Consider the following 16,069-nt stretch of genomic DNA (forward strand, 5'->3'; position numbering starts at 1 on the left):
CGGGTAACAAAACGGACTGACCGCAGAACCCTCTCATCCCATTTATTAAAGAAACAGTAAGAAAAGATACAATGCAGGAAACACCAACCATCCTTTCACATCAGGCTGAACGAAGCACAGTGATTTCTCCCCTCCCCCGCCCCCACCCCAAGCCCCATTTTCCCATCCACGTCAGTTTCAATCTTTGAGGTTCTTTGATTGGGAGTACCAGCGGGGAAGATGGATGAGCCGTGGGGCCTTGGTTCTGGTCTCCTCTTACGTCCCAGGAGAAGATAGCTGCAGGCCCAGCCAGCCGGGTGCTAGGCAGAGATGGCGGGCCTCTGAAGGGTTAGTCCACCTCCCTGTTCTGTGTTCAAGCCCCCCAGGGAAAGTATGGCAGTGGAGGATGACCAGGTCCAAGCTGCTGAAGCATGGTCCATTTACCGATGTGACATTTCTAGAAAGCAGTAAGCTGATTCTCCAGTGGTAAGCAAGGGACTACTAAGAATTGGGACCTGCAGGCCAATGTATCCCTGAGGAAAAGTCCACGAGAACAATTCGAGAAACCAGTAAGAAACAAGGGGCAGAAAGCTGTGAGACAAAAGCACAGCAGGCTTTCAGAGGGCGGAGAGCCTTTCCTGCAAGGCCGGGATCGTGCTCCTTTGCCCTAGTCCATGTCCCACAAATAACATTTCACTTTGAGTCAAGAAAGCAGAGGAAAAAGATGGCTCATCTGAACCTGAACCCCAGCTATGTACTTCAGACTGTAGCTCCAAATCTATTCTTTACCTAAAACAGTCCCTGCCCAGAACCACGGTGCCTAGAAAACATGGTGGTCCTGGAGAGGAAATGCTGTTTAAGGGGGTAACATTCCATTTGGGTACATTGCAGACATTGCACCCCCTGGTCTGGAGAACGCAGCTGGGTTTGTGCCAGGGAGGCCCCCCACTCTAGGAAACGGGACCATAGTCTTCCCTACAGGGCCATTCATCCTTGGGAAGGAAGTCTGGTTGAGACCCATGGACCCAGTTGGTCTTGCAAAAGGAGAAGGGTTCATACCCATCGGGCCTGCAGTAGAGCCCAGGGGCCCAGGAGCTGACCTGGGAAAAGTAACTTGACCAGGGCCTAGCGGGCCACTAGACCTTGGGAAGGTAGCTGGACTTGGACCTTGTAAGCCAGTGGCCCTTGTGAAATTGGCTGGACTGGGGCCTACTGGCCCAGAAGCTCTTGGGAACATTGCTGAACCGGAGCCCTGGAGGCCAGTAGACCTTTGGAAAGTAGCTGGGTTTGAAGCCAATGTTCCAGAAGACTGAGAGAAGGTGCCTGGGTTCAGTCCCCCTGGACCTGTCCCTCTTGGAAAAGGATTCGCATTTATTCCCATCGGGCCAGCTGGCCGGGAGAAATGAGCTGAGTTAGGAGCCATGGGGCCAGGAGCCCTTGACATGGGAGATGGATTTGGCCCCGAGAGGCCCATTCCCCGAGAGCCAGGCCCAGAGTTTGGGCCTATGGGACCCGGTACTCTTGCCATGGAGGACGGGTTTGTGCCCATGTTTCCAGAAGCCTGTGAGAAAGAAGCCGAATTTGCTCCTAAAAGACCTGCTGCTCTCAGAATTGGGGCGAGATCCAGGCCTTGAGGGCCAGTCATTCTCAAGTTGAGACCAGACCCTGTGCCCAAGAGGCCACCCGCTCTGTTGTCCAGGTTAGGGCCTGGACCCAGGCCACCTCCCCTGGGGTTGGGCCCAAGGCCTGGGCCCAAGCCACCTGCTCCCCTGGGGCTGGGTCCAAGACCTGGGCCTGGAAACATACCTGACCTTGGGGCAGGATTTGTACCACCAAAGCCTGATCTCATATTAGGATTTGGTCCAGGACCCAGACCAACAGGCCGAGCATTGGGAGGGCCATTCCCAGAACTCAACATGCCACCGGATCTCAAGTTGGGTCCTGATCCGGGGCCCATGGGACCCCCACTTCTAGGGTCGGGCCCAGCACCCAGAAGACCACCTGATCTCGGGTTAGACATAGGCCCTGGCCCTGACAGCCCCCCTAGTCTCTGATTAGACATAGGTCCTGGGCCTTGAAGAGCCCCGGCTCTAGGATTCAGCGCCGACCCTGGGCCGGGACCCAGGAGGCCACCTGGCCGTGAGAAAGACGCCGCGCCTGTGCCGGCAGAATGCATTCCTCTGGGAAAAGCAGCCATGCCTGGGTCTCGAGCCCCAGCAGAGAAAGGTGCTGAATTTGAAGCTAGCGCGCTTGATGAACTTGGAAAAGCAGATGGGTTCCGTGGAAACGGGGCCAGATTTCCACCAAGGGAACCGGCTGCCATAAGGAAGGGATCCGAGTTCATGCCCAGTGGGTGGCCAGTGTTCAGACCAGGACCCCCCTGTGGTCCCAGGGAACTGTCGAGCCGTCCTCGAGGTGGCAGGGGAGCACGAGTCCAAGGAGTTGGCCGCTCTCTAGGGAAAATCCGGGGTTCTTTCATACTTTCTTGGGGACGTTAGTGATAATGGGCTTGGGGCGAGTTTTGAAAAGGATCTTGTTTTTGATGAGGGCTGTCACCAGGTACCGGGTGCCAGTACTGCAGCCAAGTTCCTCACAGTCCTGCTCCGTAGCAGTGTGTTTGACAAGGACAGCAAAAGGTTTCTCCAGGTGGATGATTTTCCCATACAGGATGTGATGCCCCACAATCAGCACAGGTATTCCCTTTGGCGGAACAAGAACAAGATGCCTGAGGTTCAGGGCAAGGTCAGACCCCTCCGGTGCCTTAAAGCTGCCCTCGGCAGCACTGCGGCACCTCCGCTCCCTGGTCTGGCTACACCACTGTCAACCCGCCCCTGTGCCCTTTTCACTCTTCCTAGCTCCCAGGAGAATGGTCACTGTTCTCAATAGAGTTCTTCCAGGTTCCCCCAAGTTACAGTTCCCTGTTCCTGCAGAGATGGGGGAAGAACAAGCAGATAGCTCAGCAGATTAGCTAGACCTTGAACAACAAACCTGAGGGCAGTCCTCATTCTGGGGCCCTGGGAGCACCACCTTGGTGTAGCTTGCTTTCCTGAGGCATTAGGCTGGGAAAGAAAAGCCCCCTCACCTCAGTGGTGTAATGTAGGTCTCCCAGGAGGTTTCCAGCTAATCCAGTGCTGTAGCGAGCCTCGATCTCCCCCTGTAGCTCCAGCAGCACCCATTCTGCCAGGCCTCCAGCCCCAGCACTGCAAGCAAAGGGCTGGCGGTTACAATATTTTTGAGGGGTGAAGGATGAATAGTGTCCTACACCACCATTCAAGGTCCAGATGGGCACAAGTTCTTGGGGGAATTAGGTAGTGCTGGGCACTAAACTAGAGACTGACGTACAAGAATTTGCGCAAGATATACCTAGGACCCCCAGGTCTTCCAGAAAAATGCCAACTCTATATCAATCTAATACTCAAGCTAAGTATGTCACAAAATGTACTTACCTGGAAATAACAATTTGCACCATCAGCTTTCCGTCTTTAAAAAGCAACTGAAATTAAGCTGTAGGGTGAAAAAAAAAGTGATTTAGAATAACAGCAACTAATACTTAGCATTGTGTGCTGGGCATTTTTCTAAGTACTTAAGATACATTTGTTCACTTCCGTAATAATACCTGCAATACATCAAGATTATTTCTGATCCATACTCAGCAATGCTGTGGATCAAATTCCAGGCTCTCTAGAGTACAGTGTATGTGCCTGGCCTGAAATCTGTTAAACTGATACTGTACTCAACTGACTTTGAGGAAGATTAAGAGTCAGCTATAGTATGCAAAGTTAACAGGTCTACTAGTCAGAATCTGAGCCCAAGAAATATATTCTTGACCACTGTAATTTGCTGTTCTCAAGAATATTCTACTTCCTACTCTGAATACTTCTAAAACAAACCAACCTAAGGAATGTTTTTATATTTTCCCTGGTAATAGAAACTTTCAAGTAGGGAATGGACAGTATAGCAGTTAGGGCACTTGCTTTGCCCTAAACCAACCTGGGGTCCCTAGAATCCCAGATGGTCTCCTGAGCACCACCAGGAATAATTCCTGAGTGTAGTGTTAAGAATAACCCCTGAGTACCATCCCAAGCATAGAAAAAAAAACCTTCAAGCCTACTACTCTGATTACATTTTAAAGTTCAAAGGCCCTCCTTAAACCAAAACATCTGTGAAAGTTCTTTAAATTTTAGATTTTAGTGGATGAATCTCATTCAAAAGGTTCACATATCTTTCACGTGAAACAAAATCAACTTTTATCTTATACAACAGCACCACCTGCTGGCAAGTTTGCTGCATTCTCTAGGTATTGCTTAACAGTATTTTCTTCCTGGGAAGGATAGATCCATAGGGAATGAGGGTTTCTGGCTAAATCCTTCCAGTGAATAGACAGAACTTAGTGGAGGGATGTCAGTCCAGTGTTTACCAACTGTACCTCAGAGAGTTAACAGGTATAACTGTGCTCAAGCTTAGCAAACACTCATTAGAACGTTAAACCCGCTTCTTTCGTGATACAGTACTCTCCAGGGAAAAATGTGTTGCCAGCAGTCTTGGCCTCTGGAGGCAGATGGCAGTTCTACACTTGAGCCCCAAACATTTTGGAAGCATGAAGTTGGTGGATTTATTGGACTTTTAATTCTTGTATCAGCAGCAGCTAATTTTTTGCTTTTGCGCCACACCTGGCCATGCTCGGGGATGCCAGGGGTAGAACATGGTCAGCCACAGGCAAGGCAAAAGCCCCATTTGCTATGCCATTGCTCTGGCCGCACAGCCGAGATTTCTTACCGAGAACATATACACAGGTGGTATCTCAGCCACTTGAAAACTATCTGACGTGGGGGTTCATTTTCACTTTGCAGCAAGACTGAGACAGACCTAATCTTGCTTATACATGGCACATGTAGCCAGCGCGTGGTTGTCATGAGGATTGAGTTCATCTGTATCTCAGCTCCACTCACATTGAATATCCTTCCAGAGAAGAAAACTAAGTACCAGAGAGAGCAAAGGCATCAAGAGGCCATTCTCAAGTAAGCCAATGCCTTATTTTCGCCCTACCTGAGAACAGGAAATGCTGGGGAGGAGGGCAGAGATATCCTGACAGAAAAGGTGGCCCCATTACCACCATCAATTAAAAGCATTTTAAATCCCTTCTGGGATCCAGAGGGATCACTCAAAGCCCAGGTACTGTCCCCAGCATTGCGGAGTCCAGAGCAGAGAGCCAGGGAAAGCCTTGAGCACTGCCAGGTGTGGCCCAAAACAAGCCCAAACAAAAATTAAAATAAAACTAAAATATAGAAACTTCCCTTGGAAAAGTGAAAGGGAGAGGATGCAGTCTGAGTGGCTACCCTTAAAAAAATCACATATATATGTGTGTACACACACACGTATAATATATATATATATATACACACACTCTATGGTTTCCTGGAGAAATTAACAATTCAAAACCACAGACCTAGCAAGCTGGAGAGATGGCACAGTACGTAAGATGCTTGCCTAGCACATGGCCTGCCCCAGTTCAAGTCCTAGCACCACATATGTTCCCTGAGTTACACCAGGAGTGACGCCTGAGCAGAGCCTGGAATAAGCTCAGGGCACAGACGGATGTGCCCCCACAAACAAAACACCGAAAGCCTAAATTCAGGTTCTAGCCTGTAATTCTTAACAAGTCCCTTAATGACTGTGGGGCAACCGACCTTATCTGATTCGAAACTATTATCGAAGGCCAAATAAACAAATGCAAGATGCCTTAAAGATCCTGGCACCCCAGGGAGAGAGCTCAAGGGCTGGAGCACATGCATGCAAGAGCACCAGGTTTGATCTGGTCCCCAACACTCAGTCCCCGGGGCACAGCCAGAAGTGTCCCCATTACCATCCTCTGGGTACTGTCATGAACAGGTACACTCCTGTTTCCCCCAATCACCATGCATATTAAAGGTTAAAGTCCTAAGAGAATGGGATATATAATAAAGTACAATGGGCTATAATCACAAAGGTAAGTGTATTCATGAACTTGAAAAGCCTCAGTAACTAGCAAACAAGCACTCCAACCCATGAGCTATCCTTGAATACTGACCCCCAAGCACAGCACAAGGTGTTGCTCTAGAGTACTGCCAGTGTGGCCCCTGCAAACCAAAATCCTGGGCCAGAGAGTACAGTGCTGAGGTGGTTTCCTTGCCCACGACAGACCCCAGTTAGATCCTTGGTACCAATTAGGGTCCCTAGAGCATTACCAGGAGTTTCCCTGAGCACCGAGCCAGAACTAAGCCTGAACCAAATAACCACCCCCTGCCCCCCCACCAAAAAGATTCTAAAGAATACAACCTCACTCATCATCTTCCTAGTCTGCTCTTTTATAGGTTAGTAACAATTTTGCCAGACTCACTTCCTTCCATGCTGCAGACACATTTACAAGTGATACACCAGTCTACATCTGGTTTTCCAAGGTGAGTGTCCCCTGGAGAGCACCTGACCAACTCAGAGGGGCAGTAATAGCCTCCAGTATAATTGGTGGATTGCACTGTTTCCTTAAAGGGAAATTTCCAGGGGCTGGACAGAGTGTAGTGGTTGAGGCATGTTTCTATAGGGTTGATACCTCGGTGCAGCCCTTGAAGGCCAGACTGCCAGGGTGGCCTGCACATCACTGACCCTCAGGATCTAACAGCATCACATCCTCCTTGGGCCCTAGCACTGAACTAACAGCCCAGTTGGCCAAGAATAGCCAAGACACCCCCCCAGTAAAGGGTTAATATTCAGACTACTGAGCTTTCCTACACCCCCCCCCCCAAAAAGAGGCAGGAGATCATAGAAGTGTGGGATGTCTGGTCTAGGCCAGAGGAGCCCATAGACAGAGCTGGTTGCATTTATGTACATGAGGATACATTAGCCAAGCAGAAATGAGGGCAAAGGCAGTCTTTCGAGTGACTAAATCTGAATCCTACACTTTTAAATAAAAGTCAGGGATGGGGGCCGTCTTGGGGGAGCTGGTAGGGGCAAGGCTGGCCATAAGGTAGGTAGCCAGGGACAGATCTTGGGGCCTCTCAGAGCTGTGCTTTACACTTGAACTATCTCTGGGCCTTTTCTTGCTCTCCGAGATTACCACTCTAAGAACTATTCTCAAGAGCAGGGATCAGATAGATGTTTTGGGTACTTCACTGATGACACCCCTGGAGGATGCTAGTAAGTACCCCACGAGCATGAAGCTGTGAAAAAGAAGGGTAAGGTCCAACCCGTCCCTTTTCCCTTGAGATGGGTTAGTAGGAAAACAGAGAAAGAAGTATGGGTCCAATAGTAACAATACACACTGCAATATAATTTTCTGTATTTTCAGTCTTAATTCCTTCCAACACTTAAGACAACTAAAGCAATTGCTATGTGTGCTGAAATTTTGCTTGTGTAGTTGTAGCTTTAAACCTCAAATTAAAATATTAAAAGAAAACTCCCAAGAGTCTAGTTTGAATTTGGCTAGGACCAACTAGCTTCCTTTGGTTAAAATAATTATAAGTCAATACTCTTAACTGCAAAGCCAGGGAGAAATTTCTGCAATGTTACTTGGTTTAAGCAGTACAGCAAAACCCCCGTGGGGCCCTGGGTTGGATCCCCAGCACTTCATGACCCCTTCATCCGCAATGGGAATGGCCCTCACAATTATCAAGATGTTTAGATGCATTCTATTTTCAGAGTGAGGTCGCTCATGACACAGCTAGTGTGGACTTGGAGAGGTGAGAAGGTATAGAAAAAAACAGACCTCTTCTCCCTGCAATTAATTATTCCATCTCATAAAGGGAGGGGCATTTTTTCTACTGAGAATTTCTGGATCTTCATATAGCTAAATAAGCAGTAACTAAATAAGGCTTAAATTCCTGAGTTGCCAAATAACAGCTCAGTGGGTTTTGTTCTGGGGCCTCGCCTGAGAATGCTCTGGGGCACCATGCAGCACCAGGGATGGAACCTGGGTCTCCTACCTGCAAGGCAGACACTCCAGCCTTCAGACCACCTTCCCAGTCCAAACCAATTCTTGTGCTAAAATAATTAAAAAGGTGGAGTTCTTCCCCATGATCTTGAGAATCATTACTTAGCTAAGCCCGCCCTAAACTTTCCTAGCCTTAAACCTAGAGCCAGTTTGGAGGTCCTCATTCACGACACTCTGGTGTTTCTCAATGGGTGTTCCAGATGGCTGCAAGACTCCTGAACAAACCAGGGCAGCAAAGGAACCAATAACCCTCAGAGCTATTCCCAGCCCTGAAGGGGAACCTAAATCCAGCCCCAAAGTGTGGCTAGAATTCGACCAATCTAAAATGCATCTTAATTAACTGTTACTGGAGACGTAACTGGCGCCTGCTCTAGCAAATCGATGACTAACGGGAAGTTAAGTGATTAAGTGATTAAGTGAATTAACTGTTACTGGCTTCTTGTTACCAGCTTCTCTTTTCTGTAGTATTAAACTAAAAATCTAAAAAAAAAAAAAAATCAATGTTCTATAATTTAAGGGAGGAAAATCCTGTGAAGCACTATCTTCACACTACAAAAATGCTTCAGTTCTCCCTTTTTAACGTTAAGAAGGCTAAACTTTTGGAATATTTACCCATTTCTTGGTTTTTGGATCACACCCGGTGATGCTCAGGAATCACTCCTGGCAGTGCTTGGGGTACCATTTGGGATGCCAGGGATGGAACCAGGGTTGGGTGCGTGTAAGGCAAATACCTTACGCACCGTACTAACTCTTTAGCTGCACTAACCCAGATTTTTATACACAGGACACCCTAAAGACTGGCAAAAAATCTTTCAGAAATACTAAACCTACAAAGTAGCGGACTACAAAATCAATGCACAGACATACTGCATTTTTATATGCAAACAATGGAGGTGTAAAAAGGAATCCCATTGACAATGATTTTAGAGACAGCAGGTACTGTCAGCAGAGTTGGGAAGGGAGCCCTGACCCGGCTACAATTGGCCTCTCTTGCAGCCATCCAATTCCTACCTCACTCTGCATGGCTGGAGAGCTCCATGGAAGATACTGCACTTTTTCCCAAGTAACATTGTAGAGTAAAAATAAAACCTTATCACATTCAGTTGATAAGATTTAGGTTTCTGAAACCTAAATGGCACCCCCAAGAGTCAAAATTTTACTCTAAACCTCTGTTCTGGTAGAGGGTAGAATACACTGAGACTAAATTGAGACTAAATTATTTCCTTCTCCCACAAAATTTTAGCTATTTTATTCCTTGGTTCCCAAACTCAGAGTGTGAGCAATGATCTTTGTAATGCTAACTGCCCCCAAAATAATAGATGGCAGAAATGTGGTAAAGGGGACATAGAACTTTCACTGACTCAATGGTTTAATCTTTGATTTTTTAAAAATGTTTTACAAATTAAAACCCTTTTGTATTTTAAGCTCTTTAAAAAAACAAAAAACCAAAACAGAATACAGACTTTAACTTTTATTCACTTTAAAAGTTGCTTTTCATTAAAAAAAAAATTAAAGACAGAATGTTAGCAAATTGCTAAACCATCAGTTAGCATTTACTGACCTCTTAATGAGTCCCAGGGACCTGAGGTTTAAGGAACAGGGAAAACTATGTCAAAACTGAATTTTTTGATTCCACCGCTAATCCTGCATAACAAAGATAACTGAACCTCTTTGTTCCCTGTCATGAACAAAAAGAACCTATCTCAAAGTGTTGAGAACTGAGGGCAGTTTTGGCAAAGTCCTCCACACATTGCCTAGGCATGGTAAACCTATATAGTATCAAGCTAGTGGTTACTGGAACAAGACATTTCTTTAGTTTATTATGCCCAAATAGAACATCTTACTACTACCCTGCATAATTGCTATTTTAAATGTGTAGTGGACAAAAAAAAAAAAGAATCCCTACAGAAAGTAGGTGGTTGGAATAAAATTAAATCTACACAATGGGAGAACAATTTAAGCCCGGCAGGTCTCACCAAGCTGCTCCACGGATTCAGTGCTGGAGGGGCTTTTCCTCTAGAGGTGACAATCGTTTCTCTTGTGTGCCTTTCCACCAAATGAACTATACAGCAAAGTTTTATATACAACTGGATACAGGTAATTTTTATTGGCAGTGTAACTGTGGTTGTGACTGGAAGGGCTGGCCTAAGTTTCAAAGGGCACCTGGTCGGCTCCCTTTCAGTGCGAAAACCCTGTTTCTGTAGCAGGTCGCTCGCTCCCCTCCGAAACTGGGCTCTGGCGGGTCAAGTGGAACGGAATGCTTCCAAACTTTTCATTAGTGAGGGGTGTGTTCGAAAACGTGTGAATACTATGCGTACACGTGGTTCTTTCCCAACACGTTTTAGGATTCCCGTGGTGGAGGGAATCGATTACTGGGATTTGTAGACAATGGGTGGAAAAGATGGCTTCGGTCGATCAGTTTTCTCCATCTTCTGCTACTCTGCAGCCCCGTCTCCACCCTTCCTCGTCCTCCTCTCTCGGGCACCCTGCCGCCCCCCAGCCCCCCCAGCCCCCTCCCGAGCCCAGCCGGAGGGGCTCCCCCTCCACCCCGGATCCTCCTCCCACCCGGCCCCCGCCCGCACGCCCGGCCGGCCCTTCGGCAGCAGCTACACACACTTCCTATTTCTCGTCCCGCCCACCCTCCGGGGTGCCACCCCCCGCGCCCCCACCCCCCACTTTTCGCCAGGACCGCGGGATCCCAGCTCCCGAGCCCCCTTTTCTTACCTCCCAAGGAAAAGAGCCTTTAAACCGCCTTCCTGCACACCCGCGCCCGCCCTCCCCGCCCCCGCGCCCCCAATGGATTGGGAAGGGGGGTGCGCGAGCAAACCGTTAATCCCCCACCCCCCCCACGCACCCTCGCCCCAGAGATGACTCCCTAAACGTTCCTCCTCCGCCGCCCGCATGCTCCAGATCGCTCCCCGGGAACCCCGCCGCCTCCAAGCGCCCCGCGCTCCCCGGGACCCCGCCCGGCGCCTCCCGGCTCTCACTCCGCCCACAAAAGAGCCCGGGATCGCTCTCCCCGCGCCCCCGCCCCCAGCGCCCCCCCACGCCAGCCTCCCCGCCGCCACCGTCCCGCACGGCCCCTCCCACCGCACCTCCCCGGGCTCCCGCGGGGCTTCCCGCGCCCCGACCCGCGAGGCGCCCCGGCCCGCACCTACCTCGAGGTTCCGGCCTCCGCCCGGCTCCCGCTCCGCTCCGCCCCGCGCGCGCCCCTTCCTTCCCGCCTCCTTCCGTCTCCGCGCGGCTTCCTGCCCCCAGCATTCCCCGCCCCGCGCGCCCGGGGGCCTCCGGGCCGCCCCTCCCCCGCGCGCCCGCCCGCCGCTCCCCGCCCCTGCGCTCGCCATGCTCCTCGCGGCCCGCGCCGCGCCGCCGCCGCCGCCGCCGCCGCCGCCGCGCCCGGCGGCCCCGGCCCCCCGCGCCCTGGCCCGCCGCCTCGCCCCGGCCCGGCCCTCGCTCCCCGCGGCCCCCCGCGCCCCCCGCCCGCGGCCTGACCTGCAATGGCGGCCGCCGAGCGCGGCGCCGCGCGGCCAACGGGCGACAACCGAACCTCCCGCCGCCGTCGCCGCCGCCGCGAGCACTGCCTGCGCACTTCCGGCCGGCGCCGCGAGCGCTTCCGGGGCAGAGCACGCGAGCGCGCGCACGTGGGGCCGGAGCGGGGAGCGAGCGCCCGGCCGCGGGTGAGTCGGGGCCCGGGGAGCGGGGCGGCGTCGGGGCGGGGGCCAGACGGACGTCCCGCCGGACGCCTCGAGCCCTCCAGCCCCCCGGGGCTGCGCAGAGACCCTGCCCCCGAGAGGACCGGGCGGCGGAAGCCCTCGCGCCGCGGGGCCGAGCAACGCCCGGTAGGGAGTCGGCGGAGAGGCGAGGCCGGCTGGCCCCGACCCTCCGCGAGCGGCCGCGGGGGTCGTTGGCTTGTCTCCCCCGCCCCCCGCGGCCCCGTCAATCCCCGGCTCACTCCCTGTGCGCGGGGCTTGCTAACTTGGCGTGCCGTGCAGGGCCCCGGGTGCTTGCCAGGAGGCAGGTTCCTAGCGCCACCGCTCGTCCCCGAGAGGTCGGTACTCCCTCGGAGTTCCAGCACGGGTCCCCCAAATTCTGCATTTAAAAAAAAAAATAATGATGGCAAAACGACTTTGCAGGTGGTTGTGGTGCAGGGAGGGCACAGACCTGACGTCCGTGTAGAAACATTTTGGCTGTCAGCCTTCCTTGCCTCGCGAGGGGGGCCGCCGGTTCGCCTCCTCTGCACCCTCCCCATCCTTTACACGAAATCGGAAGAGACCCGGAGAGCAGATGGTCCTCGTGTGCCCCCGTTCAGAAAGTCAGTTTGGGTTCAGCATTTTGCTGTTAGATCTTGACACAGCAGCGTCTGGAGTTTCCTTTTACTTTTTTGAGCCCACTTTTTTAAGGTAGTGCTTGAGATTGTTAGGGGTCTTCCCCTTTCTTTGAAATATTTTTTTTGGCTGAAACATCCAAAACAGTAGGAGATTGATCATTCTTGTGTGGGGCATGGCAACCTCATTAGATAATTAGAAACGAGATATAATTGGAATCTTGCATCTAGATCAATGAGAAGAAATAGGACTTGCCGGGCCAGAGAGATAGTACAGAGGGTAGGGCTGATCCAGGTTCCATCCTCGGCATCCCATATGGTCCCCACCATCACATATGAGCACCACCACGACTGATTCCTGAGGGCAGAGCCAGGAGTTATCCCTGAGTGTTGCGGGCTCTGGACCAAAAAAACGAAAGAAGGGGAGAAAGAAAGAAATAGGGCTTGCAATACTGTAGCTTAACTTTTAATATAATGACTTTTCTCCCCAGCAGGAATGGGTGAATTTAAGGTCCATCGGGTGCGCTTCTTTAATTACGTTCCGTCAGGAATCCGCTGTGTGGCTTACAATAATCAGTCAAACAGATTGGCTGTTTCTCGGACAGATGGCACAGTAGAAATTTATAACTTGTCAGCAAACTACTTTCAGGAGAAAGTAAGTCATTTGGGGGCCTGGTTTGGTTTTTCTCTTGTTAGTTTCTTAAGTTCCATTCTGAAAAACTCTTTATCAAAGTTTTTTTTTTTTTTTTTTTTTATCAAAGTTTATTTTCAGTGACTCCCAGTGCTTTATCAGTAAATGGATTGCATTTTGTGGTGTGAAAAGCATGTTGTGTAGGTGCTTTTTCCATCCCTTGCTTTTCTTGTCACTTATGATAGTTTGGTCGTTTATGTATTTGTTGAGTGTCTCCCCCACTGAATTTCAGATTTTCCCCAAACACATCAGTGACATTTATAGTTGTACTACCAGCAGTTAATTAGTGACTCAAAGAAAGCCACTGCCTAGTTAGTATTTCTTGACTAAGGTTGCCATTCCTTGGGGCCTGAAAGATAGTACGGTGGATAGAACACTTGCCTTAAACATAGCCAACCCAGGTTTGATTTCCTGCATCCCACATGGTTCCCTAACACTTCCCAGGAGTAATTCCCGATCACAGCCAGAAATAACCCCTGAGCATCACCAGCTGTGTCCCCAAAACAAAATAAGGTATTTATTCTCACCTAGTACCCCTTTATTTTCTCCTCTAATTGTTCCTGTTTCTTGAACAAATAATTCAGTCTGATCTATTTTCTCCCTTCCCTGCTCTCTAAGATTGACCCTTTCACAATCAGCAGAACAAAATTGTATTTGTTGGCGCTGGAGCGATAGCACAGCGGGTAGGGCATTTGCCTTGCATGCAGCCGACCCAGGTTCAATTCCCAGCATCCCATATGGTCCCCTGAGCACCGCCAGGAGTAATTCCTGAGTGCAAAGCCAGGAGTAACCCCTGGGTATTGCAGGGTGTGACCCCAAAAGCAAATAATAATAATAATATTGTATTTGTTAGATTGGAGAGTCATCTTCTTGTCTTTGGCTTTCAGCAAGTTTACAAGCTCATGAAAACTTTGTGAATGCTAAGAAAATACTGAGATGTCTAAGTCTTAATTGAAAACCTGGAGTGAGCTTCTTAATTTTTTATTTTTTAAAGACTTTCAAAGATAATCCTGATCCAAGGAGCAGCATAGCACAGCGGGTAGGGCGTTTGCCTTGCACGCAGCCAACATGACCAACCCGAGTTCAATTCCTCTGGCCCTCTCGGAGAGCCCAGCAAGCTACCGAGAGTATCTCACCTGCACGGCAAAGCCTGGCATGCTACCCGTGGTGTATTCAATATGACAAATACAGTAACAAGTCTCACAATGTTATTGGCCCTGTCGAGCAAATCGATGAACAACGGGAGGACAATGACAGTGACATACATGGATAATTTTGAACATATGTATACAGCTTTGAAACCATCCAGTCAAAAGAGTTCCATTGAATTTGGGGGGGAGGAATAACTATTGTGGGGTCACCCCTAGCAGGAATGGAATGCAGTGCCAGGACCCCAACCCAGGGCAACATACGTGTAAGGCTTAGGCTCTGCCTCTCTTCCTGGCCCAGCACTGATCTTGTTTAATTGGATATGCCAAACACAATTAGATTATTCTCCTGGAAAGGTGTTTCAGAAGAAGTAAAAGCAAAAGAAAACCGATGGCATAGGTAGGGGCTGGAGAGTGAGCTTGGGCTCAAGGCATGCTTTGCACACAGGATTGATCCCTGATCCCCTGTGAGTTGACAGCAGCAGCCCCTGAGAACTCAGAGGGGAGTAGACCCTGAGCATCACTAGGTGTGACCCCCGGACAACAATTACATAATATCTAAAATTTGAACCTACACAAAGTGAAAATGTTAATAGACATTATCTGATAGCTCAAATCCGGTTATTTCTGGGGAAGAATTGTCATTGTCACCATGTTGCATTTTACCAGTAACTAATGAATTTGTGGTCAATTGCAAAGTTTCGGTGTTTCATAGTTTTTCCCAGGTCATGAGTCTCGGGCGACAGAAGCTTTGTGCTGGGCAAAAGGACAGCGGCTATTCAGTGCTGGACTCAATGGAGAGATTATTGAGTATGACCTGCAGGCATTAGACATCAAGTACGCCCTGGATGCCTTTGGAGGACCCATTTGGAGCATGGCTGCCAGCCCCAGCGGCTCCGAACTCCTGGTCAGTGATGAGCTGTTGATAATCCAAACCAGTGTCCCTGGTGTCACCCCAACTCTCTTCTTTACTTTCCTGGGGACATAAAGGTGTATTACCGCATGCAGCAACTCCAATCTTTACTTTCCGAGGAATGCAAGGTTGTGTTAATGCCACGTAGTAACTCCATTCTGAGCTGGAGTTTTTGGCAACCCCAGTACAAGATTAGAGTTGATATTGGGGGTTCAGAATCCTTGTCCATCTGTATTGTTTCTCCTTTAGCCCTGTTTTATTCACTTACGAAAAGAGAAAGTTCAACTTGGTGATATTTCCTAGGGTGTTTTCTTTAGAATTGAAGGTTGTAGAGACTATTTTGGTGTTATTGGACATTGTGTTTATAATTTTTTAAAAATTTTGGTACGGCATATTAAATCCGTCTGTTGGGTCCCAATACACACATGCAGAATAAGAGTTCTTAGAGGTTCTTCCCCAGGCTAATATAGTGTGGAATTGTGTTTCACTGGTGTCTCTACTTTTTTTTTTGATAGGAGGTGTAGGACATCATACCTGGAAGTGGTATGAGGTGACTTGAGTTTATCCCAGGTGGTACTTGAGGTTGATCCCAGGACTCTGTCATGCCAGGCATGAGTTCTAACCCACACCACAATGATTATTAAAACATAGTTTAAGGGACTGGAGCGATAGCACAGCGGGTAGGGCATTTGCCTTACACGCGGCCGACCCGAGTTCGATTCCCAGCATCCCATATGGTCCCCCGAGCACCTCCAGGAGTAATTCCTGAGTGCAGAGCCAAGAGCAACCCCTGAGCATCGGTGGGTGTGACCCAAAAGAAAAAAAATTGTTTGAGGCCTGAGTTGGCTTAACAGGTTAAGTTGCATGTAGGAGACCTGGGTTCAATCCCTGGCAGTGCATGGTCTGAGCACCACCACGAAGCACCCCCAGTACTGAGCCCCGAACATCACCAGGTGTGGTCCAGAAACAAGCCAAAGAAATTAGAGCATCGACTCCTTTTTGCCTCTTGTAACCATTAGAATTGGTGCTTCCAGGCATTTGATTTGCTGTG

General features: G+C 49.7%; 3 protein-coding genes across 5 annotated transcripts in view; 1 reads left to right on the top strand and 2 right to left on the bottom strand.

The window, feature by feature from the left end:
- Positions 1–138: 138 nt before the first annotated feature.
- On the bottom strand, positions 139–2,458 carry DERPC (DERPC proline and glycine rich nuclear protein). Its single transcript, XM_056136841.1, has one exon. The coding sequence runs from the start codon at positions 2,456–2,458 to the stop codon at positions 836–838; it is 1,623 nt and encodes a 540-aa protein (XP_055992816.1). The 3' UTR covers positions 139–835.
- On the bottom strand, positions 2,455–11,538 carry CHTF8 (chromosome transmission fidelity factor 8). 2 transcript variants are annotated; one of them, XM_056136842.1, is made up of 4 exons: positions 11,435–11,538; positions 3,426–3,483; positions 3,062–3,179; positions 2,455–2,679 (listed from the first exon to the last, which is right to left on the bottom strand). In XM_056136842.1, the coding sequence occupies exons 2-4, from the start codon at positions 3,446–3,448 to the stop codon at positions 2,455–2,457; spliced, it is 366 nt and encodes a 121-aa protein (XP_055992817.1). In that variant the 5' UTR covers positions 3,449–3,483; positions 11,435–11,538. The 2 variants fall into 2 exon arrangements, with proteins under 2 accessions (XP_055992817.1, XP_055992818.1); XM_056136843.1 differs by lacking the exon at positions 11,435–11,538 and adding an exon at positions 11,101–11,196.
- Positions 11,481–16,069, top strand: part of UTP4 (UTP4 small subunit processome component) — a 31,661-nt gene continuing 27,072 nt past the window's right edge. Inside the window, exons 1-3 of one of the 2 annotated variants that reach the window (XM_056136833.1) lie at positions 11,481–11,619; positions 12,761–12,921; positions 14,821–15,012. In XM_056136833.1, the coding sequence (XP_055992808.1) occupies positions 12,763–12,921; positions 14,821–15,012 (351 nt within the window). In that variant the 5' untranslated portion in view covers positions 11,481–11,619; positions 12,761–12,762. The remainder of the gene's footprint in view (positions 11,620–12,760; positions 12,922–14,820; positions 15,013–16,069) is intronic. The other variant, XM_056136834.1, reaches the window with a different exon arrangement.

Source organism: Sorex fumeus, unplaced genomic scaffold (genome assembly GCF_029834395.1).
Source record: "Sorex fumeus unplaced genomic scaffold, SorFum_2.1 ptg000122l, whole genome shotgun sequence".
NCBI lineage: Eukaryota > Metazoa > Chordata > Mammalia > Eulipotyphla > Soricidae > Sorex > Sorex fumeus.

Bases quoted from the DNA above. Each gene is read 5' to 3' on its own strand.
- CHTF8 (XM_056136842.1), bottom strand. From the start codon at position 3,448: ATGGTGCAAATTGTTATTTCCAG. The intron at 3,180-3,425 runs GTAAGTACATTT...CTTTGCTTGCAG, and splicing joins GTGCAAATTGTTATTTCCAG to TGCTGGGGCTGGAGGCCTGG. The intron at 2,680-3,061 runs GTGAGGGGGCTT...GTTCCGCCAAAG, and splicing joins ACCTACATTACACCACTGAG to GGAATACCTGTGCTGATTGT.
- DERPC (XM_056136841.1), bottom strand. From the start codon at position 2,458: ATGAAAGAACCCCGGATTTTCCCTAGAGAGCGGCCAACTCCTTGGACT.